The following is a 26,664-nucleotide window of genomic DNA, read 5'->3' as shown; positions in this document are numbered from 1 at the left end:
AAGATACTGGATTGGGGCCACAGAACCCCAAATTCAAGAACCCCACTTGATCACAAAGCCCAGCTGATGAGTTGAGGTCAGTCACTTCTCTCTCGCACATCAACCTAACAGTTATTTATGTTTTTATTCATTTATTTATATCCCACCTTTATTATTTTCACAAATAACTCAAGGCAATAAACATATCCAACACACCTTTCTCCTCCTGTTGAAGGAGAGGAACTGGCCCAAATTGGCTTGAATTCATGGTCTCCCAGTATCTAGCTTGATGCTTAATCATTCAGACCAGGGGTCTTCAAACGTGGCCCTTTTACGACTCGTGGACTTCAACTCCCAGAATTCCTCAGCCAGCGAGCCTTGCCGAGGAATTCTGGGAGTTGAAGTCCACAAGTCATGAAGGGGACAAGTTTGAAGACCCCCGGTTTAAGTGTCAGACCGGCCGTGGGATATCAAGTCCACCCTCGGAAGGGAAAGCTCACGAGCGCTCTCTTTCCACCCGGCCTACCTCGCAGGGCGGTGGTTGCCCTGGGTGAAAAGCAGGAACCCCCCCGGGCGCCCTTCAGCGTCTTGACTTCCTGGCGAAAAGGCGGGAGGGAAATCTAGCACGCAAAAGAATCGGGGGGAAGAGCACCTGCCTCCCCTCAGGAAAGCTGCGCCCTCGCAAACACGGCTCGCCAAGGAAGTTGGAGGCATATGGCCGGCCGGAGAGGAGTTCGACTTGTTGGAGGGGCGAGCAATAGCCCTCGGCGGGACGGGCTGCCGCCCCAGCCGCAAGAGAACCGGAGGCGCGCCTCTCCTCACCTCTCCCGGACGGGCCGACTTAGGCCTCGCTCCGCCACTCGGCCCTAAACTTTGACAGGGCCCGCCGTTGCCTGGGCGACGGAGCGCTTCTCCGGGCCGCCGGCGCGAGCGCGGCCGCGATTGGCCCGCCGCGGCGCACGTGACCGCGGTCGCGTGAGCCCGCTTGACAGAGCCCCGACTCGCCTTCGCCCCGCGCGTGGGAGTGGGGAGGGTCGGGATGGCGGCCAGGCCGGGCGGGGGGGCTGCGTCCCGCGAAGGGCTCGGCGGAGGCGCCGCGTGAGGGGCGGCCCGGGGTCGGGAGGCGTGCGCCCGCCGGGCTGCAGGCCGGAGCGCGTCGGGAGGAGAGTCAGTCAGGCGCCGCGAAGAGGGGAGGGGAGGGGTGAGGAGAGGAGGAGGAGGAGGAGGAGGGCCCGGCGGAGCCATGGCGAACCCCCTGCGGCCGCCTCGGCAGCTCCCTCAGCCGGGCGGGCGGCGAGCGGCGTCCCGGTGCGGCTGAAGCCCCTCCGCGCGGCTCCTGCCGGGGACAGCCTCCTTTCGCCCCTCTGCGAAGGAGGAGAGTCGCCGCCGCGCAGCAGAAGCAGCAGGAGGCGGGCGGCGCAGCGCGATGAGCCTGTGAGGCCTCCCGGGAGGGCAGAAGAAGCCGCGGCGGGAGGGGAGGGCGAAGGAAGCGGCGACGCCAAGCGGAGGGGCCGGGGGCCACCATCTGCCCGGGCCCCTCGGAGAGCAGAAACGAGGCCCTGAGCCTCCCCCCTTGCCACCCCTCCCCGCCCGGCCGCTGTCTGCCGCGCGGACCCCCTCCGCCCGGCCGGCGCCCCGTTCAGACGTGGCTGGGTTTCAGCCCGCGCCCGCTCGGGGTCGCGTCGCGTCACGTCTGGACGGTGGGGGTGGGGAATGTTTTCCCGCTGCTGCTGCTGCTGCTGCTGCCGCCGCCGGGATTAAGCGGCGTCCGGGGCGGCGTGGCGTTTCTCGGGGAGCTGCTGCGCCCTCCCTCTTCTTGCCTTTGATGACGAGCCGCCGCTCTTGCTTGCTGGACGGCCCCGTTCAAAAAAGGATGGTTTAGGCTAGAGGCGAGTCAGGGACTCGGTGGAGGAGGAGGAGGAGGAGGAAGAGGAGGAGGAGGAGGAGGAGGAGGAGGAGGTCGGCGCCTGGGAGGCCTCCTCCCGGCGGGCGGTAGAACAGGTAAAACGCCATGGACGGCAGGCTGGGGTGACACTGCCCGAAGGCTCTGGGCTTGGGAGCCTTTCGTTGGGGGGGGGGGTGTGAGTGCGCGCGCGGGTGCGTGCAAAGGAGACGGGGTTAGCTTTTGTTGTCTTAAGCTTTTGCCCCGGCAGGTTATAAATAGAGCGGTTCAGACGCCGTGTCAAAGGAGGACACCTTGGCAAGGAAGGCAAGCAAGTTCCAGAGAGAGAGACAGACAGACACAGACAGACAGACAAACAAACTGCCTTTAGCTTCTTCCTCTCCATCCAACGGCTGTTGCCACCACACAATGAATGCCAGGAGGAGGCCCGGACGCTACCGATTTTTGTAAGCTGCCTAGGAAAAAGGCTGGATTTCTCTCTTCCCCCCCACCCTCCCCGTTTTTGGGGAACTCGACCTCCCCAGAGAAAAAGAGGAAGAAAACGGGAGGAATCTGCTGGTGGGAAACTACATCAGGGCGAGGGGAAGAAAAACAGCTGCTGAAGCCGAAAGAGTCTTTTTTTTTTTTGGCTGGGACTTGAGAAGGGGAAGAAAAGATTGACGTGAAAATGAAGCCGGATCGAGGTAAATAAGTTTCTGAAAAGCACACCCCTTTCTGGTGTTATATTGTTGGGCAAGTGGCTTTGTGATGTTACAGCAGTGTTGTTGGGAAATGGTTGGGTTGAGGTCCTAAATCTAAAAAGAAACAGAGGGAAGGGATTTGGAAAGGATCGGGAAGGATTAAAACTTGGAACTGATAATTAGGATATTGTTCCGACATGTTTTAAGACTGTTGAATGAATTTAAGTTTACTTCAAGAGCTGAGATATAGCTCGTTATGGAAAACACCTTTTGCCTTCTGAGAGAGAGTAATTTTAAATGTTAAGAAGTGTTTTTCTTAAGTTATTACCATTTAATAAAAAATATTTATTATAATCAGGAATTAAGTAGCCAAACCATCTCCATGTAATGCATAAATGATGTAGCCTGAAACTAATGCAAAACAGCTAAAGCGTATTTAAATTCCTGTAAACAATTCTGGTAGGGTCTTTTTTCAGTTTCATCCCTAATTGTGTTTAGAGATAAGCTCAGTAGGACAAACAAGCACCAATTAAGAATTCATACATCTGTTCTAAGAAATTCCTTATCATTAACTAAATCGTGACTGCTAATGGAAAAAAAAGCTATTCAGGATTTGCTGCTGAAAACTAGTAAGCAGACTGAAAAACATTTTCAGGTAACAACATATAGTACTTAATTCTTAGAACTTTGACATCCAGTTGATTTGAGGATTACATTGTCAATTTAATAATACCCCACATTGGAGCAAAGGGCTGTCTCCACATTTGTTATCTAGAACCTTAAGCTATCTATGGCAAGATTCACATAATGTGAATGTGCTTGTTTATATGGTTTTAGCTCTTAATTGTGATTTATGAGTTACCATGTTGTGTCAAGTTAGCTAATTATGGTTTGTTCAACAACAAGCTGGTTAAACAAACCGTGGCTTGGACAGTGTTTGAATTCGGCTGCTGAACAGTTTCAGTTAGAATACCACAGATGCTGAGGAATGTTAAGATACAGAATTGCTTTTTTAAAAATATAAGTATTTCTGCAGTTTCTTAAGGAGACAGGATACAAATAAAAACATTTTAGTGTTTTATGGCTGCTTGGAAATTAAAAGAAGTAACATTGATCCAGCACAAGACATTTGAACATGACATTTTAAAATATATGCTAAATCTGGGTTAATCTGATTTCTACCAATATTTAGAACTAATGTGGGGTGCAGACACTTTATCAGCTACTAGATGGCAGCAAAGGATAAACATCTGTCTCTTTGCTGCTAACTGGTGGTCTTACGGATTTTTTCAGCCTGATTCTGTAACCTGCTAAGTGTCCCTTAGTATTGTGAGCTAAGGCCCCTGTAGGAACAAAATAAAGAATAAAATATGCTGATATATAGCTGAAGGATCAGCATCTAACTCCTTTCATAGTACAGAAGCTTGATGCATATTTATAAAGTTTAATAATGCACTGCTGTGAGGCAAATGACCTTTTATAATTAAATATCTCTAAGTAGACTGTGTAAAACAGTAAGTTAAAAATTCTTCTGGAAAATCAATATTTAGCATATTGTTTAAAGAGCTTAATAAATGTAAGATGTATTTTAATTACTTTTTTTTAAAGCAGATTCAGCCATAATAAGAACCGTGTTTATCTAATTTAGCAATCTGGCTGCTACACATCAACCACAGGGGGTTAAAAGTGTGGCCTAAGTGCCACATTTAATATACAGATGCTCTTATGAAGCACAATCATGCAAATGTTTGCCCTGTTCTCTGCAAAGCAGCTGCACTACAGGCAATCACTCAAGTGTGCTATCGTGCTTTCATTAGTTGAAAATTAATAGTGAAGGATGCAGGATGAGCAGTGTTTTAAATCACAGTACAATCTGTTTAATATCAGACTAACAGGAATAAGTACTGTATCAATCTGTAAATGAGATTTTTGTTTGTCTGTGTTAATATATGGGACCTTAGTGATTAATAGCTGCATTGGATTAGACCCAGATTTAATACTAATTAGAGTAGGCCTACTGATGTAATGGAACTTAAATAATTGAGGACACTCAAGTCAGCAAACCAGCTGATGATGGGTGATAAGTTAGATATGAAAGTTAAACTGGTGCAGAGCCCTTGTGTTGGACGTGTGCTGAGGCAAATCCTGCCAATGCTGAATATTTCTACATTTCCCTTTGACTTCAGTGAGTGGAAGTATCACCAGATGTTTAAAGGTTGAGTAAAGATAAATATTACTGCACTTTGGCTCTCTGAAAATGAGATCCAGCATTTTCCCATTGTATTGACCATGAGGCTGTAATATTTAAAGGACAGAAAATGTAAATATACCCATGTGGGAACTGTGATTCTGAGAATATTTCTTTTCAAAGACTGCACAAAAAAAGTTTAGTATATTACAGAAATGAATAGGTTTTGCAGCTTCCAAATACGTAGTACTTTCAAATGATTTTAAAGAAAATATTTTTAGAATTGGACGTACAAGAGATTATTGTACGGTTGATATCATGAAATGCCTACTTAAAGATGAGACCACTTTCATAAATAACTGAAAGGTGCCAGGCTTGTACTTAGTCCAAAGTGCTTCTTTCATATGGTTTTCACAGTGTAACCCTTCTGAATTACCTTCTAGAATTTCCCTGCTGAAGTGCGCTGATTTATTTCATCCAGTTCTTAACAATGCATCATTTTAAAAATATCCATTTAACCGTGTTTTGCTGTTAGAATAATGCGGCTATCCTATTAATGCCTAATGCAGCATAAATTCCATATTGAAAAAATACAGATGACAAAATATTGAGATACAGAATGTGCTGAGATATAGAGAGATAAAACAATCCTTGCCACTTCTTACTTTCTTAGCAAGGAGTAAGAGATTCCAGATCCAGCAGCCCCATTCAGATTTCAAGGTAAGCCAAAAGGTTATGTTTGTCCTTGACTTACAATAAATAAATCAGAAATCCTGTCTTTGTGCACACTATTAAATAAACTATGGAGAGACCCACCTGGCTTGTTTTCCTGCCTGTGTTCTGAAAGGAAAGTAGGGGCAATCCTGTTTATTTAGTAGTAAGCCAGAATCTGTTTTGAGTTCTAGTTTACAGGGATATGTGTTTGAAGGCAACTAGAGGCATGTATCTGCCAGCGCAGGCCCCTAAGGTTTAATCGATAGGGCTCGCAACTTGGGCGTCCCCTGGATTCACGGCTCAATTTCGAAGATCATATAGGAGCCGTGACCAGGGGGGCTTTTGCCCAGGTTCGCCTGGTGCGCCAGTTGCGTCCCTATCTGGACCGAGACGCCCTACGCACAGTTACTCATGCGCTTGTGACCTCCCGTTTGGACTACTGTAACGCTCTCTACATGGGGCTGCCCTTGAAGACCACTCGGAGGCTTCAACTGGTGCAGAATGCGGCCGCGCGAGTTGTAATGGGGGTTTCCCGATACTCCCATGTAACACCTCTACTCCGCGAGCTGCATTGGCTTCCGGTTGCCCTCCGGGTGAAATTCAAGGTGCTGGTTATCACCTATAAAGCCCTACATGGCCTGGGTCCGGGATATCTGAGGGAACACCTGCTGCCGGCATCAAATGCCCTTCGCCCAGTGCGCTCCCACAGGGAGGGTCTGCTCAGGGTCCCGCCGGTAAGAGACTGCCGGCGGGTGACGCCCAGGGATAGGGCCTTCTCGGTGGGAGCGCCTGCCCTCTGGAACCAGCTGCCGGTGGAGCTGAGAACTGCCCCCGACCTTCGATCATTCCGCCGGGGCCTGAAGACCTGGCTCTTCGAGCTCTCGGGCCCAGACTGAGGAGGAATTTTTAATTTGGGGTTCTTTTTAACTGACTACAGGGTTAATTTAATATTTTTTAATTTGGTTCTTAATTTTTGTATTTTGGATTTTTAATTCCCTGTAAACCGCCCTGAGTCCTCAGGGAATAGGGCGGTATATAAATATAACTAAATAAAATAAATAAAATAAATAAATAAATAAATTTTCACAGAAAGGGATGCTGGCTTTGATTCTGGGAGATGAATAATAAACACAGGTGCATGAGTTGTAGATGATGGACTTCCTGTTGAGCAGGCAACCTTTCTGCAAAGACCTGTGCTTCTAGTTAGAGATGCCGCAGGTAAATGCAAGGAGGAGACAGCACACTGGAAATGATGCTGTTTCCTGTTGTATTAGGGAAGCTGTTTTGGCTGGTTTTTCTGGCTGTGGAATTGTACTGAGAAATATAGAGGAAAAATCCGTGATGTATGTTTACTTCTGTATGAAATGGGATGGATTATGCAAGAGATATTTTAAACTATGAAGTCCCTATAGTAATAGCAATGCACTTTCCAGCCCGTAATACAACTTTGTAGTTGCTTAACAATTGTGCCTTCACATAGGAGCATCTGCCATTGTTATCTGTGAGTCTTTGACCTTGACATGGTGTTACATTTTGTTCCCCTGGATTAGCTGAGGACTAATCGCATCGCCTACTGTAAATTAATTTTTTTCTCATTGGGAACTGAGCAGTTTTCCTAATCAAAATATATTAATAGAATATACTGTATATTGAACTCTGAATTTGTGTTGTATGTGAAAAGGAGCAATTGCAGTTAAAGACCGTTGATGAAATTGAGCACTAGTGTTGAGTTTTGAGAACGATGTCTGTCATGATATGTTTTTCCTACTCATTTGCAGTTCCTGCTCAGTTGTGCCCTTTTAATGGGGTCACTGTGACCCTGTGCTAAGGTAAAAAAATTGTTTTGCACTATGATGCGCTGTCTTGTGCTTATTACATACTATTACCAAATATTGTAAGTCACTCCCTGAATGTTGTGTTGGCAACCTGGATGTTTGTCCTCTGAGTCATTTTTTACATTATTTATTTTAACTATTGTTTTGGATAAAAAAGCATTTCGAAGCAGGTCTTCATTCTGACACTCGATTCTAATATAAATGCCTATTAACTTCAAATAAATGTTCTTGAATTGGCAGCATAAACGTAAATTCTATAGAGTGTCGTAGCGCCACATATTTTTAAGATCGGAAATGATAGCTTTTAGTCTATCATTTACATGAGAACGAGTTTTGTAAACTACAATGTTTATTTTTTTTAAACAGTTAGATAATCAAAACTTAGTATCATGTTATGAACACTGGAAGCCAGTTCTAGTATGGAAAAGAAGAAGAAAGACAAGATTTACTATGAAGTTTGAAGTCAGGCATGCTCATGACAACAAGCACTATATTTAAGCTTTGTATGATTTTTTGCAGCTTTCCTAAATCCAATATCTTCTAGTAAGATGTGTTTGGGTACAACACTCAGGGCTCACTGCTAGTGTAGTCAGCTGTACAGGTAGTCCTGGACTTACAACCACAATTGAACACCAAAATTATGTTGCTGAGAGTGGTTAAGTGAGTTTTGCCCCATTTTATGACCTTCCTTGCCACAGTTGTTAAGTGAATCATCAAACTTGTTAAATTAGTAACAGGGTTTTTAAGTGAATCTAGCTTCCCCATTGACTTTGCTTGTCAGAAGGTCACAAAAGGTGATCACATGACCCCGGGACACTGCAACTGTCATAAATATGAGTCAGTTGCCAAGAGTGAATTTTGATCACATGACCAGGATGCTGCTGCAACAGTCGTAAGTGTGAAAAATGGTTGTAAGTCACTTTCTTTCAGTGCTGTTATAACTTTGAATGGTCAGTGAATGAACTAACTGTAAGTCGAGGACTATATCTAGAAAACATTAGGTTGGGCAAGTTGATCTACAGTAGTGTTTCTCAATGTTGACCATTTTAAGAGGTGTGGACTTCAACTCCCAGAATTTCCCAGCTGACATGGCTGGCTGGGGAATTCTGGGAGTTGAAATCCACACATCTTAAAATGGCCGAGGTTGAGAAACACTGACCTAAAGCAATGTTGCTGAAGAAACCTACTTTGAATGGCAACTATTTTTTTCTCTGGAGCAGGGGTCTTCAAACTTGGCAACTTTAAGACTTGCGGACTTCCAACTCCCAGAATTTCTCAGCCAGCCCTGCTCCAATCACTTCTACTGTATTTTGAGAGTATCCTAATAAGAGTTAAATAAGGAAACACCGATGCCCAGTGCTGTTAGGATATGCTATTGTGTAATGAAAGAGAAGTACCGGTAAATTGAGGCAGGAGAATGTCATGATATTTAGGACATACTTGGATATACTTTAGCACTTAAGGGTAGTTCCTTTCTGTAGAAAGGAAAGTGAAGCCACAGTAATTTTGAGTTATTGAAAATAATAGCCTGGTACAGAACTGCGGTAAATAAACGGTCTATCAATATTCAACCCAAGATTGAGAGGAGCTACAGATATGTAAAATATATTGGATTACGATATTGTGCAGATTCATAGCTTGCTTTCTCCTAAAGACTTAAACGTCACAATTTTCCATGTTTCCCAGCTCTATAATTAACTTTTTTTGAGGCGATTTGCCAATAGAAAAATGATCCAATATTTGGGTGTTTTTTTGTTGTTATGTTTCAAACCTTTGCATCTGTATGGCTGCTTCATTGCTTAAGTGATCTTTTGTTTTCTATAACATACCAAATGTTACATAAAGTTTATGCCTTAATATACTGTATGGACCAATCTAATTGCTGATTTTGTGGTTGTTTTTTTACGTAATGTGAATGAAATTATTAAGTAACACCATGGTTTTGTCATAATGCAGTCCTTTGATCAAGGAATGCTGAAATCAAGTGGGACTTGAATCAAGTGATGTTGGGACCAATTTCAGGCAGTTAGTCTGAAATTGTCTGTTTTAAAAATCTTAGAAAAATGTAAATGTTAAATTATCCAGCTTTCCCAATTGTGCCTTTTCTACATACAACACCTAGTATTAACAAACATTTTAGTATTCTCTACAAGGCAACTTGCAGATGTGGCATCTCTCTTTCCAGCATTTTGGGTCTGAAGGCGTGTTGCTTGGACCGCAATTATTTGCCAATGATGATTCTTAATGGAACAGAACTGAATATTGAACATTAGTACAGAATTATATTTAGGAAACGTGGTACAGAATAATTGCTATCTACTTCGGTATAATGCTCAGACTGTTCCAATATAAGACAGACAAATTACGGATGCACACTATGAAAGATTTGTAGCTGCTGAGGTATGCTCTTTGAAATACTTGGAATGAAAGAAATCTTAAGTTGTTACTTTCCTTTAGTAACTGTTTCTTTTAATTCATCTGCTTGCAGTATCACTGTAGCATCATAACAAAAGTTGCTACTGTAGCAATTAATGCAATTAAAGGCAAGTATTTAGAAGCATTTAGTATTTTAAAAGAAAACCATGTAGAGGATCTTTGGGGCTGTGGGGGGGAAATCTATGTGGTTGCTAACAGTTGACACTGATTTGATGGCACATAACCAATAGATATATTTCAGATTCACTAAAATACAGATATAGCTAGAGGTGTAAAGACTTGGGGATTTTTTTTCCTGATTGAAAAACATACAGCATGAAAGTTAGGTTCAAAGAATTTTGCCTTAGTCATGGCTTCACATATTGTGTGACCCTAACCATTGCGGCTGATTAACCACGGTTGGTGGATCAGTGTACTATGTGGGTTATTCCAATTCCACATCATTCGGTGAGTCATGATTAATCCAACTGTATCTTAGGGGTTGTGTAGTGCAGTGCAACAACTACGTATTTCATTGCATCAGAAAGAAACCCACTTCCAAAAATCAGAAGAGTTTCAGTCCATTTCTTCTCAATCAATATGAGCAATATCGTGGGCTGCTTCATTCATTTTCCTCCGACCTTCTTTTCTTTGCTTCAAAACGTTCCTGTATGTTGACTATTTTCTCCTTTTTTATGCCTGCTGAGTGCGAATGTCTAGAACAGGCTGCTCTCTTTCCCTTCTTAGGGTTATGCCTGATTTGGTTTAAGTAGACACCGAAATAGTAGTTGTTGGCATTTCTGTTCTTCAATAAAACCTGTAAAATTGTACAGATTGCCAGCAAAACAATTTTCTAGATAAGTAGCCCAGTACGGACTACTATAGTTTTCAGAGGATATTGCTATTTTTAATTTTTTTTTTAAATTTAAAGGGGCCAGGGACGAATCGCCGCCTTCAGGGCTGCCACATTGAACGTGTCCTGCGCCTTGTTGTTCTGCTTTTTCTTTCCTCTCCTCTTGCCCAAACACAGCTGGGTTCACAAGAGGCGAAAAGAAAACATGATACTTCTGCCAAAGAGACAGGAAACTGTAGTAGCCTTGTGAGCAGCGAAGGGTTGAAGCACGCCTGCCGTCCAATCAGCGGCGAGCTCTGTTGCTATGTGCACACTTTTCTCTGCCTTCTTTGTGGAAAAAATGTCTTGCACAGAAAGGCTGAATATGTACCCAAAGCTGAACATTTTTGTGTCCGCCACTGCAGACATCTGGATCCTCGCGATACTGACACTGTAGCCCCTGTGCTGCCAGGGCACCTTCTGCCCCACCACGATTCCAGTATGGTTTACGGTGGAAACAAAGGGCTGATCCGAGAAGGTGTGTAGTCAAAAAGAAATAATTCTAAATGCTAAAATGCTCTCGGAGTTCTTTATGAGCCCGAGTGTTTGTTTATATGTGTGCCTGTTGGTTTTTTCCTTCTTCAGCGAGCTGGCGTGACTCATAGGCTGTAGTTTCTTTGTCTACATAAAACATAATACACATGGATCCTTTTTGCCAGTTTTTAAGCTCATTTCTGAGGACAAAGAATAAGGAAAAGAGTTAAAGGTTGTTGATTCTGAACAAAGGAAGAAGGAGAAATGGCAAGAGGGGAGAGAGGTGGTCAAATTCTTCTAGACGTAGCATTTCACAAAGGAATAAAACACTTTGGTGAAGTTGAGCTGGGTGCTTTGATTATTGAATAGCACCACGATTGATTGTTGTTTAAACACCACTGAAATGAGAGCATCACCTACTAAGGTGGTATTTTGAATTGCTGTGTGTTCTCTGTTCCTGTAGCGTTCTAGAGATAGTACCTGTTCAAGTACATTAGCTTTGGAATATCAAACCTACTTAGGTTTTTCTTTTCCCTTATCATATATATGGATTTATGATGGGCGCAGGTCACACTTGCCTTATTTACTGGTAAAATGTAACAGTAATTGATCATATTCTTTTGTGAGTATAGGTAAAATTTCATAGAAAGCCTGAAAAAATATTACTGCTTTCAAAAAAATCATGTGTTAACAGTGGTGAATTCAGAATTTGGTATTAAAGCAAAAAAAGTTTTGTACAATTACTTAAAGGATTTATAGTCATGACTTGAAATCAGACTAGTGGTATGTATTTTTTTAAGTTACTAGTCAACAAAGAGTGGGGGAAGTGAGGAAACAAAAGAAACCTAACATCAATCTTTCACTATTGCACTTTGCAGGAGACAAAGTTTTCAAAGAAATGGGGGGGGGGAACCTCACAATTAGCTGATTTTCACTGTATATTCAACATCTTAATAGCTCAAAAGGTATAGATAACTGATTTAAGCAAATCATTCTAATCTTTGTTTACATGTTTGATGGAGAGAGTGTGAGAGAACAATATTTCCATTGGACTCACGTTTCATTTTTAGAAAAATACTATGCTTTAATGAGAAATCTCGGGTAGCAGAGACTATTGAAAGCAATTTCCATTCAAACTATCCTAGTACCATTATACATAAATATGCCCTTTAAATCTATTTACGCTTTTGTTGTAGAGACAAATTTATTGGGTTGAATGTCTCAGGTTTTAGCAGTTACTTTGCAAACATAAACATTTAATAACAGTTGTGGAGAGAAGCTATGGAAAAGTTGAGAATGTTTAACCTTAGTCATAGCAGATGGTATCACATTACTGAAATCTATCCAGTGCAATGTAAAAATTCAGTAATATAATGGTGAGAAATTAGTCACCCTCTGGATGGCATTGGCATAGTAAGTATATTATTCCTATGTACACCAGTGTAGCAATATTCTTGGTTCATTTGAGTGGATGTTTTCTTTCCCATGTATAGAGGTATTGTTTGTGTATAAATGAGTTGAATAAGAATTATTTCTGCATATGTGCTATTGTTTGCCTATGTTGCTAAGTGAGTTATGGTATCCTCGAAATAGATGATTGAGCATGATGGATAAATTCAGTCTAAAGCAGGGGTCTTCAAACTTGGCCCTTTTATGAGTTATAGACTTCAAAGGTAAGCAGATTGCGTCTCTTTCTTAATGTTGTCAAGGTTGTTCTTGTTATCTAGATGTGGTCACCAAGAATTTATTCTTTACAAGATAAAAAATAGCATGTGTAGCGGTGTAAAACCTTTTAAGAGAACATGGTTGGGTTTTCGTTGAAGAAAATTAAATGTAGTTGGGTTTTCGTTGAAGAAAATTAAATGGAGTATGCTTGAAACTATACTGTTGTTTATAAAACTGCACCTTTTCTTTTCTCTGTTAAGACACCTTAGATGAATACTTTGAATACGAAGCTGAGGAATTCCTTGTCAACTTGGCCCTGTTGATTACTGAAGGCAGAACACCCGAATACTCGATTAAGGGCAGGACTGAAGGCTTCCACTGCCCTCCAGCACAGTCAGGTCAACCAATAACAACTAAACATGAATGCAGTGACAGATTGGCCCAGGTATGGTGATCCATGCTTATGATGGTTGGCAAGTTGGTTCTTCTGGAAAATCAGCATTAAATACTATAACATAACATCAGTGATGCATTTACCAGCCCAACTGTGCTTAATCTCTGTTTATGTTAGGCAAGCAATCACATTTAGACTGTATTTACCTTGATTATTGGTATGCCAAATTAATTTTTTGTACATTATAATGGTGCTAGCTGAATTAAGTAGAAACTCCTGGGTTTGATAAATGGAGTTACCTCTCAAAAATGCATTACAGACCTCTTTTTCATTTTGAGTTATTTTTTTTTCAAAAATTCTGTTTGGTTTTTACACAGGCCGATGTAAGTGTAACTTTAGGTTGTTTGATTCTTTTGTTCAAGTGCCGTCAAGCTAGCCTTACCCGATCTGAAGTTGCATTGCTGTGGAAGAAAAATATTCCTATTATGATAGAAGTGATGCTACTTCCAGACTGTTGCTATAGCGATGAAGGACCCACGACTGAAGGGAATGACTTAAATGATCCTGCAATCAAGCAAGATGCACTGTTGTTGGAAAGATGGATTTTAGAGCCAGTTCCACGGCAGTAAGTTTTTATGATTATTATTATTGTGAGAGTTGGTCTGGATTGGAGCTTACAACCATCTTCCAATTATGTCAACTTATCCCCTAGCACAGCTGTCCCCAACCTTTCTAGCTCCCTAAACCGGCAACACCTGCAATGGTAGTGGGGGGGGAGGGAGGGGATGGTTTTGCAACCTAGTTCCTGAGCATGTGCAAATAAAACTTGGCACACTTGCCCGCCGCTTGTGCGGACTGCTACCTGGCCATGGATTGCTACCAGTCTGCAGACCGGGGTTGGGGACCCCTGCCCTAGCAGTATCCAGAAAAAAGAGCCTTGTCTATTGTTGCCTTTGTCCTCTGGAGTAGCCTCCCTTTGGAGAGTCATAAGGCTTCTAGAACAAGCTTTCAAGAGCTGGCTGTTTCCTCAGGCCTTAGTTAATGTCTGGTTTGGAAGTAGACTCATTTTTTTTTGTTTTCAGTTTGCTCACTCTAGCTTAATATCTTCATCAGTTTTCATTGTGAAACCTTCCCGAACCATTTTGGAATGGGGGAGAATAGAAAGTTGATGAATGGATGAACGGTTAATTGAATTCAGATGAAATGACTATGTAACAGACACTACTAAGGCAGAATCTGCTTATTTGTTTTTTTCCAGATTTTGTTTATTCACTTGAATAGGCAAATAGTTTTCCACTTTCCAGCAGCCTGTATTCATATCTTGAAATTGCTGGAAGCTAATTCCCTCATACGGAGAAAAGTCGGTAGTACCATGACGTATTCTAGATTAAAATTATGTTTCATAATTTGAGTCAAGATGAACTCTCAGAGACTACATGAACGCACCCATGCACTTTTCTTGGCGGTGAAAGGGGAAAAAATGGTCACAAATGATTTGGTGATGGGGAATACACTCCTACTTTTATCTGGGGCGGCGGGTGCGTGTGTGTGTGTGTGTGTAATTGCCTTCAGCTACACTGTTCTGCCCTTTCTGTGTATTTTTCACCAGTGGGTATATTTTCTCTTTTGGTATATTTTTAGAACTGGTGATCGATTTATTGAAGAGAAGACCCTCTTATTGGCTGTCCGCTCTTTTGTGTTCTTTTCTCAGTTAAGTGCTTGGCTGAGTGTGTCACACGGAGCCGTGCCTCGTAATATTCTTTACAGGTAAGCTTTTGTCGGAAGGCACCTCCCGTTCATTCCCAGCAGCTTGTGAAGACGAGAAACGTGTTTTTATATATTGCTTCCGATTTAATTAGTCTGCTTGATCCCGTTTAGGGGAGATTGAGTTTTATTTAAAAAAAACAACACAAAAAACTTTATTTTAGATTGTGTGCCCGAAGCTCAGGAACTAGAACACGCGCTAAATTAAGACTTGAGCTGTTTTGAGATGGTATCTTGCTTTTTAATTTTTCAGAGTGAGTGCCGCTCACGTGGATTTGCAGTGGACGTTTTCCCAGACACCAACGGAACATCTTTTCCCTGTCCCCAACGTCTCTCACAATGTGGCCTTGAAAGTCAGCGTCCAATCTCTGCCCAGACAATCGAACTACCCAGTCCTGACTTGCAGCATTCATGCCAACTTCGGCTTCTATGAAAAGAGAAGAGAAGAGAATAATGTACATCAGCACTGTGATTCCATTAGGACCGAACAGTCCAGTGTGCCCAACTCACTGCGTTCTTGTGGCAAGCTGACGTGGGCTGAAAGCATGCTTGGCATAAAACAAGGCCCCGAGTTTAACCCTGCTGTCAGAAACCTGAAACTTTATCCACTAGCTGGCCTTGGATCTGACTTTGGATCCTTGGAATCGAAAGTTCAGGGCTACACAGCTGCGGTGGAGGGGAGGGCGCTGTTGCCAGAAACACCAGAGAGAGCTTGGAAATCCTCTTGCTTGGCTGATACCCATGGCCATAATAGCAGCCCTTCCCGCCAGTCGTTGGGAGACTCGATTCCTTTGATAGGCTCTTTACTCCAAGAGCGTCATGAAGTTATAGCAAGGATCGCCCAGCATCTCATTCACTGTGATCCGGCAGCATCCCCCGTCACGAGGAAGGCTTTCAGTACAAATGACGCTGGTGTGGCAAACTCCAAGGCTCTACATCACGCCCCTGTAGAGAGAAACCTGCTGAAGAAAGGAAGGGAATTGTCCTCCCCTGCTGCTAACGTGGAACACAATTCTTCAGGAAATGTTGGGAAAGCCCAAGTGATACCAGAGACACCCTTGTCTCGCTCCCACGTTCCCCTGAACCAGTGTTGCTGCCAGACGAGAGAGGAAACCAACCCTCTCATAAGCTCTTTGCTTCAAGAGAGGCAAGAGGTTATCACAAGGATTGCCCGACACTTGATTCATTGTGATCCACCGCCATCCCAAGGTGCACCTCCTGCGTTCAGCTTTCACGACAGTCCTGCAGTTAATCCAAAGGCTTTTCACAGTTCCTGTGAAGAGGACAGCCTGCTGAAGAAAAACAGGGAAGGCCCTTCTGATTCCTCCTCTCATTCTAGATTGGCTTTACCAGCAGAGCACCCCAACGCAAAACTTAAAACACCAACAACCCCGTTGCATTCGCTCAGATGTGACGTAGACCAGAACGTATCTCCCAGCTTCAGAAGAAAACCGCTGCTAGCAGAGACCAATGAAGTAGTCCAAAACACATTTCCTCCGTCGCCTTCCAGTAGAAGTGAAAGTCCTCTAACTTGCATGACCCAATCGTGTAGCAAAGAAAGTTATAGATCAGAACTGACAGATAAATTGGAGTCTGTGCTTTCTGGTTGTCCCCATAAACCTCAAGTAGCAAAGAGAGGCACCACCAAGCCCTGTTCACATTTCAGATGTAGTAATGAACTGGTTTGTAGAAGTAAATTTAAGGACAGAACGATCTCTTGTGAAAATAGTGACCCACACTGTTCAAATAATCCCCAGGTGGATCAGCACCGAATACTTGAAAATGTCAAAGCAGCTACAGTCTCGGCCTCGGAGATCTGGAACAAATATGCGTCGAGACACTTAAATAAAGACTCCAAACAATCAAATGTCTCTGAACAGAACTCTCAGCTCACTAGTATTGAAAACTATTTAAATAAAGACCACGACATTTTCAAATGCAAGAATAAACAAGACAGGGCGAAAAATACCAACGACGAGAACGACTATGAGGCGCAGAAGCATTGTCAGAAGAAGCCTGTGGAAGATACCTTGGCTGCCTTTTTTGAACAAAGGAAGAACACAGAGGTGCTGGTAAGTGATGTTTAATTCACATACGGTCAGTTTCTGTTGTATGTTCCTCCCTTAAGCATTGAAGATGACTCAGAAGAAAGTTAATCTCTGCCTATATAGTTTGCTTGTGTGTATTCACATACATATTCAAAATGACACCACCCAGAGAAATAATTGTAACATGAAAAGTTCTTTGGCACCCTTTTCTGGCCAATGCAGTGTTAATTATTTGCTGGAAATGATTTTTCTTCCTTTTGATACTTTAGCCATGCCTGTTTCTGTAAAATGGGTGACTGAAATCCTTTTACTTTACACTATTTCTTTGTTTATGAAAGTGAATATTCATAAATGCTTTATAAGATTAGGTAATACGTGTAGAGTGTATGCAGGAAATTTGTGACTTGGCTACTCTGCTACTGAAAGACGATTGCATTAAGTCAAAAATTACTATAAAAGTACTTCAGATCTCATGGAAAAATATCTTGGCCCATGGAATTTTTTCATCGTCACTTGGCAATCTTGAACACCATGATCTCTAATGGATACTGGAATTTAAAGCATCCCTATTTCTCTGGTGATGAGAACAGAAATGAACCAGCATGTCTTTTATATTTGAAATAAACTATCAATTGGTTTCCTTACATATGGGATGGCACTTTAGTTCCTTCCAGCCAATTGTCATCTTTTAGAAGAAGTTACCATTCAAAGCACGTCTACAAAGTAGAGGCAATAGGTGTTATGTAGACAGTATTTATTGAGTTTCCTTGACCTGTAGTTCCATCACTGGAGGAATAAGTAGGAATAAATTGCCTCTTAATTTGTTAAGTACTTAGGAAAATGGAGTCATAATGGCCCTCTTTATATCAGGATGCTGTCTTCTTCTTTGGGCAGAAAACAATACCACTCAAACATGTGTGGCACAAAGGTAATTTTCACCACTTGGATGGAACTTCTACCAAGGCCTTCCACCCCCGAACTGGATTACCTCTCCTTTCAAGTCCAGTAAGTTAAAAATTTTACAGCCTGGCTTCATCTTTCCTTTATTTTCCAGGTTTTTCAATAACAGCCTCTAAAGGTTTTATGTAACTAACTTTGTTATTGGATCTAGATATTGCATTTTTTGTTCAGTTTTTGTTTTTTTATAAAGAAAACCCAGATCTGGCACTATAGAGAGAATGCAGGCAATGTACCAGGGGGATGGTACAAATGTTTGCTCCTTTTTTCACATATAAAGAAAACAATCGTTAGTTCTGGGGGGCGGGAAGCTTAGTTTGATCATTGTTTTGAATGTTGATGTCAAAATGGCATTCCCATAAAGTTAGAAGTACTTTTGTCAAGCTCTTTACTGCCCCACCTCTACAGAAAGCAAGATTCCTTCATTCTTTATCAAGATGTATTGAAAGAGGATATGGTTACATAAATCTCAGTGATTAGATTAGTTTCCCCTTTAGAATTCAGCTTATATTCCAGGTTCTTGAGGTAGAAACGTTGCCATCTTACTCATGGATCCTGGACGAAATGACAAAGTGGTGGTTCTCTTCAGTGAGAATGGAGGAATGTCCAGCTGGTTAGAATGTGAAAATCTCTCTGGCTCTAAATGTACTGCGACAACTGTGGATACTCTGTTAGCATTATACATAGAAGAGTTTGTGCTTTCCGGCCGTTGCATGCCACCGTTCTTCATAATTCCACGCAGATTCCTTTTTGAATTGGTTTACATTTGCACAATGCATTAGTGTCATTCGTTAAACTAAGTGCTGCACGCACTGAAGTGGAAACACATTGGTATATTTCTGGATACGCGTGGCTTGTGTACTGTATATTGATTCCAATTGAAGAAGTCACTGCACTATAACAAATGTATCCCTCTTATCAAATCATGATGGTGGCAACAGTGGTGGTGGTGAAGCAATCTAGTCTATTTAGCCTTTAAGTTATCTTTTGAAAGCTCCAGTTCTGGTATCTGGGATAAATGCCTCATTCAGCCGATTGGTGTTAGTCTCATTGTTTAAATTTAATTTATTATCATAAATGGATGCGCTAAAATTTCAGACTCTGTCTTGGAATACAAAAACATAACTGTGTTTCTGTCTTTGCAGGTTCCTGAAAGAAAAACACAGACAGGATGCTTTGATCTTGATGCATCGTTATTGCATCTGAAATGTTTGTCATCCAAAGGGTATTTTTTAAAAAATATGTTTTCTAACCATGTATACTAAAATATGCTTTGGAGAAAATATTTTGGAAAAAAGATGAATGAATTGAAGCAATTCAGCAAAGAGGAGTAAAGACAGTGAATATTGGCATAGTGTGTTCAATAAAATATGACCCACAACTTTATACTAGATGTTTGTTTATGAAAACCATATCATATTGTAGTCTCCAATAATGCATGGTTACACATAGTTCTAAAATAGTGTTTTCCAAACTTGGCTACTGTAAGATATATGGGCTTCAACTCCCAGAAGTCCCATGTTGGCTGGAAAATTCTGGGAGTTGTAGTTTACACAGCTTAAAAGTTGCCAAGTCCCAAAAATACTATTTTAGAACTATGTGTGATCATGCATTATTAGACACTACAATATCCCATATATTGTAGTTTATTTGATTGAACACACCATCCTAAAGGGTTCACAAATGTGTGAGTTTCTTGGATTCCTACACCATATTACATAGCAGTGTAACAGCAGAAGAAATTGCTTCTCTAACTTTTTAATGTATTATTGATAGACGTTGCATTGCTCAGACTCCATAATTTGATCTGAGGTAATTGTTATCTAACCAGTGAGACAAAGCAGACTTAGTTATCTGTGGCTTGAAGAGCTAAAGGCTCACGAAATGCTGTGGAAAACTGGTCAATCTAACAGCTAGAAATTCCTAAGGATTGTAGAGATGGATGCCTTGTGTGTCACCAATGCTAGCATTTTTTTCTAAATACTATACTGTGAGTTAGTTTTCTTTTGAGACGGCCTTATCAGTATTATGGTACTGAAATTGTGTACATTCCTTTTACTTCAAAGCCTAAGCATTTGAAGCCTGGAATAAGAATCTTAGACCTCTATTTTTTGTTTTAAACCAGTCCACAACGATATATAAGCAAAGAGAACGATTCCGACATCCATGAGAAAACGCTCCTAAGTTCCAGTGCACCATCTGTTACAAGTCTTAGCCTTCTTGGAAACTTTGAGGTAACTTGGTAACTTTGAGGTAACACATTCCAAAACCTTTCTTTTTGTCACTGACAAACTGGCTGTTTTCTGTGTTACGTATAAGATGAGCCAGCGGATTGCTTGCGTGGAGAAGGTGCCACGTTCAAGCAGTTGATCTTCAGTTAAAGGAATCCAGCACTACCAGTAGCTTTTTCCTGAGAATTTTCAGAGCCGCTGCCGGTTGGATTGGGCCAGCCCTGAGACAGAAGAATTAAGTTCATCTGACTTAGCACTGGGGACTTCCTTTTGAGCCATCATCTAGACCAGCGTTTCTCAACCAACTTTAAGCAGGCTGGCAAGGGAAAGTTTGGGGAGCCGAAGCCTTCTGTTCTTCCGAAATTCTTTCACCTTTGTTCCTTCTCTCCATTTTCAAATATTTTATTTATTGATTTATTAATGGGATTTATATCCCGCCCTATCTCCCGAAGGACTCAGGGCGGCTAACAACAATAACATATAATAAGTACAGAAATTAAGATAAAAATAAAATTAAAATAATCTGTGCAATAAATTAAAATTAAAAATTAAAAATAAATTAAAAATTGTAAATATAATTAAAATGCCTGTCAGTCCAGGTCAGCCAGGTGGAAAAGGAGTGTTTTGAGGCCGCGGCGAAAGGACTGGAGATTTTGGGCCATCCAAATCAAGACTCGATTCTTAGGATTGTATTTTCAGTTTTCAGACTTCTAACCGCCATTTTGGTGGTTTTTTAGCTCAGTGGATAAGTAGGCTGCTTGATGGAGGGAAGGGAAGGGAAGACATTGACCTATGAAATCTTAATTATCCACCCATCGCACTTTTCAATGTTGCCTTTGTCCTTTCAGGAATCTGTACTGAACTATCGTTTAGATCCGCTGGGTATTGTAGACGGCTTCACAGCTGAAGTGGGAGCAAGTGGACTTTTCTGTCCAACTCACATGACTCTTCCGGTTGAAGTTTCCTTTTACAGTGTTTCTGAGGACAATGCGCCCTCTCCGTACATGGTAAACATTTCAGCTTTCTGTATGTAGAAGATGCGTCTTAACACCTTAAGAGAGTAACAGAGTTGGAAAGGGACCTTGGAGGTCTTCTAGTCCAACCCGCTGCTCAGGTACAAGCCCCTTTTACCTTCTGAAAATCTTCCCCGTTTTTCACGTGGCTGCCTCGGGATCTTGAGAAAAGCTGCACTTGGCTGGCCTGAGCCAGATGTTGTCCTGATCCAATATTGCTGCATAGCTCCAATAAGACAGACTAGACAGCACGGCAATGCTTCTAATTGCCTTCTTGAATGTCAAGACCATGCAAAAATGCTTACCAACAGTTTCTCTCGGGTATAAATGTGTGAATTAATTACTCTGATGTGCTAATTCTTATGTCCATATGCCTACTTGTCCTCTTATGTTTCTTACTTTCTTCTCCTTTCCCACTTAGGGTGTAATCGCTTTAGAGTCCCTTGGTAAAAGGGGTTATCGGGTGCCTCCTTCAGGAACAATACAAGTGGTATGTACCATGTGGCAGATCGTTACATTGAGTTTGTGGGCCATGGAGTCTTAACTCAGTGCAGGAATCCACGTTGAGGCATCTCAGGTGGAGGGCTGTCTAGTTTTTGCTTGAACACAGCTACTGAAGGGAGGGTACCACCTCTTTGTGTAAGTGGTTCCAGCACTTGGAATTATTCATATCGTTAATATTCAGTTGGCATTTGCCTTCTTGTGACTGAAATCCAATACCTTGCAAATGGCAGAGAGAGAAAACAAGTCTCGTCCATTTTGTGGTGCTTTTTGTAGTTCAAGACTTACGTCTGTCCCTCTTCCATCATCCTCAGTTAAGGCTAAACTTACCAGATCCTTCAATGTGTTTCTGGTGCTCTGATCTTAATTATTTTATTTTTATTTATTTATTTATTTTAATCCCATTTGTATCCCGCCCTTCTCCGAAGACTCAGGGCGGCTTACAATTTTAAAGCACAAATCAATGTGCTTAGCAATTACCTTCTTGAGACCCTCCCGTTTACAAAACTATTTTAATGTGTTCATTTTTCATTCAATTTCTTATAAACAAAAATATTGGAAACTAGAGGGCCCGGGGCAAATTCTTGTGGCATGTCACATGATGCCACTGTCCCATTCGAGGAGGCACCATTGATGAAATCGCTTTTGAGTCAGCTGTACATTCAATTTTCACGCCCACACGTTAGTTTTCTAATCAGAAGGTCATATAAATGCTGTGGTAAACCTTTATTTCATTGTGGAGCTAAACATTTGCTTATGAAAAAAAGCTTGACAAGGAGAGTGAAAATAATCTGATGCTGTGTTTCATTGCTTTAGGTGAAGAAGTACATTCTGACCATTCAGAAAATAGGGGGGCAGTGTTTGTGAAGATACAGGATTAATTGCAGAGGTCACATTGCTTTAGATTAAGAGCAAGAAAGAAATTTACTCTTCACTATTTTTCCCCACTGAGAATAGGGTTCATTTCTGTGAAACTCAGAATCCTGTTTAGTGGTAAAAGTCTAAATGTTCTTTGATTTTACTGCAAATTGGCAAGTTCAAAGGAGGTGATAAGTTTCCTTCTGAGAAATTAAACCGTTTGCAAAATACAGAGATTTTTCAGAGTGTGATTTCTAACAATCAGTTTGACTAAGTAATGATTAAGTCAAGGCAAAGGCTTTCATCACATTTACATAAGTTAATTAACTCACGAATGCAAGAGTATCTATGTACTTACAACTGTATTGTGAAAGGCAGCAATATGCAATTGTCGGGTGTCTTATCTCCAGCATTTCATTTACTTTTGAACCTCAATCTTGTTATTCCCCCAACCATAGGGATGTCAGTCAGTCAACTTTGTTCATCTGAAACTCCGCAGATAATCTTTAGTTCATGAACTTTGGTGTTATATTATATTTAATAATTTTTAGGGCGCTTAGAAATGTATTGACTTTGCTGCAATACACTACATTATTCCTAGCTCTCTAAACAAAATATTTAGTAATTCCTTGTAATACCATCCTAAAACAAAACTATATTACTACAAGAAATTAGGATCAGAAAGGAATTAAACCAAGTCTGGGATTGAAATGAGGTGGGGGGTTTTTTCGTGTTAAGAGGTTGCTAAACTAATTTCTAATTTGCAACAGTACTTGATAAAATCAAAACGTACCTAAGAGAAATGTTGACCGGTGGCTTTAAATAACGACCACTTACTGTATTTGTCCAAACAGAGCACTGGAAGACGGAATAGCATGCTAAAATTAATTTTTGCAGCTTAAGAAACACCAATTAGAAAACTGAGCATTCGATGTTAGATTAGGGTTGGCCAAAACCACAGTTTCCTCCATCCCAGCAACACTGGATGAAAATTTTTTTCCAAAGGAAATGCTATGGGTCCATCTTTCCAAACATATTTGGTTCTTTTTATCTGCTTCAGTGATTTCCGTGAATTCGCCCCATTCTCAAATGCACGGCCATTCTTTTCCCCCCCTCTAGACCTTATTTAATCCTAACAAGACTGTGGTGAAGATGTTTGTGGTGGTCTATGACTTACGAGAGATGCCTGCCAATCACCAGACATTCTTGCGGCAAAGAACTTTTTCTGTCCCCGTGAAGCGAGAAACGAGGAAAAGCATTCTTCAAGAAAATACTCGGCATACTGAAGAGAGACTATTACGCTACCTCATTCATCTGAGGTGAGACGGTGGCTGAGCAAACAAAGGCATAATCTCTGGCATAACCTCGGGGGTCCAAGGGGCTGCAGTTGACCGGAGAAGGGTGTGCTGAGGATCAAAAATTATGCATGGCTAGCATGCGGCTCTTTTCCTTTTTTAATGGCGATATACTTGCACGATGCTTTTCCCCAGATAGCAGAACCCTCTACCTTTAAGCAGCGACGGAGCGTCTTTGAGAACAAGGCAATGACTAGGAATGCTATTGCATTCACCTGTCAATTAAAACACAGATAAACAGCATCGATTTGCTTTGACGGATTTTCTTTTCCTCCTTATTTGAAGAGTTTGAATTAATTTGAAACTTCAAACTAAGCAACTCAAGTTTAGCAGCTGAAATCATAGACTTAACTCTCCAAAAGGAATTAAGTCTTGGAACAGTCAACTATTGAATGGCTGAATCTCCTGGGAGGTGCTAATTTAGGATTTGTCCCTCTTGGGTGGTGAACCTACCTTAGGAAATGGTGGTCAGGAAAAACATTTGAACCAGACTAAAGTTGACATTTACTATTTATAAAAGTTGTCTTGCAAAACCCAAGAGGTCAATAAATGCAGCTCTTCATGTGTACTTATTGCATCTCTTGAATGTCTAAACTAGTTTCTGTATTGAAGCTAAATGCCCAAACATTAATTTATGGTATACTTGCATCTGGGCTGAAAGTTCTTTAGAATTGCTACAGACAATCCAGACAGAGAGCACGGTGCAGTAGAAAAAAAATAAGGGACACTATTTCAAGATATAAACATTTAAGAGTATGCTATGGTGCTTTGCCCGAACATAACAAATATAATTCCAAGGTTGCAATCCCTTGTAAAATTTGTTCTTCTTTCAAATAACTTGGAACGTTGGGAAGCAAGCATCAAGTAAATGAACTGAGAAACAATGGGTATCTTTTGTACTAGTTTACATTGTCATTATTGCAAACAGGAACTGCCGTTGGGATGCCAAAGAACTCATGAAACCTGACCATATGGGCAGGACTGTAATACCAAATAAAAAATAAAAATAATTTTAAAAATGGCTGAATCTCGGGAGACCTTACAAGACGTTATTGTGTGAAGACTCACTAGATTTCTAGGCAGAAATACTGCTAAATCTTACTTAGGCTCATGTAGGACTTCAGTCTTGTGACAAATTGACTATTATGTGATCATTTATCAGTTACCTATTCCTCTCCCAGGTTCCAGAGTTCCAAGTCTGGAAAGATCTACCTCTACAGAGATGTAAGACTTCTGTTTTCCCGAAAATCTATGGAAGTGGATAGTGGCGCTGCATATGAACTCAAATCTTACACTGAATCTCCAATGAATCCTCAGTTTTCATCCCGGTGTTAGCAAAACACAACCGTGAAACTATCCTCAATTACCAGATTATTATTCAAGACAAAACAATAAAAATATCCTGTGCAAAAACCTGAATCGCAGAGGTAGTGAGAATGATGGTCAAATGGGAGTCAAAACCTCTTGGACCAGTTCAGAAAAGTTTTTAGAATGAGCTTTGTGTATTCTGAATAGACTGGAACACACTTAGTCGTAACCTTTTTATACTCGTTTTAAACCACTTCATTGGATGTGTTGCAATAGCAGATTCCCAAATTAGTTTAGTGTTTACACCTTATTTTATTTTTATTTTTGGGCTATTTAATATTTAATGTTCCTTTCACTTAAGTGATGTTTGTCTTTACTGTTCTAATGTAGCACAAATCCGATGTAAAATCATACTACGTATTTTTGACATTAATATTGAAATCTTGAAATATATACAGAACCTTTACTTTGATGCGTGATGTGTTTTTCAGTGGGATTTGAACTTCCATTACATTTATCATACTATGCAAAGGATGTGGGGGCAGGAAGGGGACCACGTATGTCTTTTCCATTGCTCATTTTTTTCCATGCTTAGTTTCCATGATAAACAGAAAATCATACCAAAAGAAAAACATCTTGATTACTCATGATTCAACTCAACTCATAGTTAGCACTTCCTTTCCTCTTATAGGTCTTCTTCAGGCATTTCACTTCTACATACCCACATTTGACATCACACTGCTGTCCCTCCCATGCCTGACTTTCTCAGACTATAGGGCTTTTTTATTTTTTAACATGTAATGTGAAAAAGTCATATTTATATTGTAAATATATGTGAAAACAGCTATATTTGAATTCTGGTTTTATTTTGAGATAGTCCTTATGCTTTTTTTGTTCCACAATTGGTTCTGGAAAGTTAATTCTTTTATTGCAGTATGAAATAATTGCAAAAAGAACTGCCCATGCCACATGTTAGTACAGCTGCTGTAATGGAAGAATACTCTTTAGAGCAGTGTTTCTCAACCTTAGCAACTTTAAGAAGGATGGACTTCAACTCCCAGAATTCCCCAGCCAGCCTTGATGGCTGGAGAATTCTGGGAGTTGAAGTCCACACATCTTCAAGTTGCCAAGGTTGAGAAACATTGCTTCAGAGTATTCTCTTAATGGTGGTTAGTATTTGAAAGAATTAGAATTAAGAAAAACATTCTTCTATTGCTTATATTTCTCTTTTATTATTCAATCCCAAAATACAGTGTTAAGTATAAAAAAAGCTTTGGTTAAGCAAAATGTTTATCTCAATAACTGATCCCCAACAAACATACCGTAGTTCCTTTGCAGGTATGAAAAATAAAAAATAGTTTATGGGAGATACCTTGTCTCTGTTCCATCCAAAGGTTTGGGTTTTTTCCCCCTTGCTTAATTGGATATAAAATCTTTTTCCAAAAAGCATGTAACGAAGGAAATTAGGCTTATTTACTCTACAAATCTTA

General features: G+C 41.1%; 1 protein-coding gene across 5 annotated transcripts; it reads left to right on the top strand.

Moving 5' to 3' along the window:
* The first annotated feature begins 1,185 nt into the window (after window positions 1-1,185).
* Window positions 1,186-26,021, top strand: ATOSA (atos homolog A). 5 transcript variants are annotated; one of them, XM_081337619.1, is made up of 14 exons: window positions 1,186-1,884; window positions 1,915-1,980; window positions 2,133-2,565; window positions 13,006-13,190; window positions 13,562-13,764; window positions 14,781-14,906; window positions 15,157-16,975; window positions 17,822-17,956; window positions 19,054-19,133; window positions 20,034-20,142; window positions 20,988-21,146; window positions 21,574-21,642; window positions 23,631-23,830; window positions 25,048-25,640. In XM_081337619.1, the coding sequence occupies exons 3-14, from the start codon at window positions 2,550-2,552 to the stop codon at window positions 25,199-25,201; spliced, it is 3,255 nt and encodes a 1,084-aa protein (XP_081193745.1). In that variant the 5' UTR covers window positions 1,186-1,884; window positions 1,915-1,980; window positions 2,133-2,549; the 3' UTR covers window positions 25,202-25,640. The 5 variants fall into 5 exon arrangements, with proteins under 5 accessions (XP_081193745.1, XP_081193744.1, XP_081193743.1 ...); XM_081337618.1 differs by having other exon boundaries at window positions 1,918-2,565; XM_081337617.1 differs by lacking the exons at window positions 1,186-1,884; window positions 1,915-1,980; window positions 2,133-2,565 and adding an exon at window positions 10,962-11,084 and having other exon boundaries at window positions 25,048-26,021.
* The last annotated feature ends 643 nt before the right edge of the window (window positions 26,022-26,664 follow it).

Source organism: Vipera berus (genome assembly GCF_964194415.1).
Source record: "Vipera berus genome assembly, chromosome: 12".
Lineage (NCBI taxonomy): Eukaryota > Metazoa > Chordata > Lepidosauria > Squamata > Viperidae > Vipera > Vipera berus.
The sequence above is the reverse complement of the archived record's forward strand: the minus strand, read 5'-3'. Positions and strand labels throughout refer to the sequence as shown.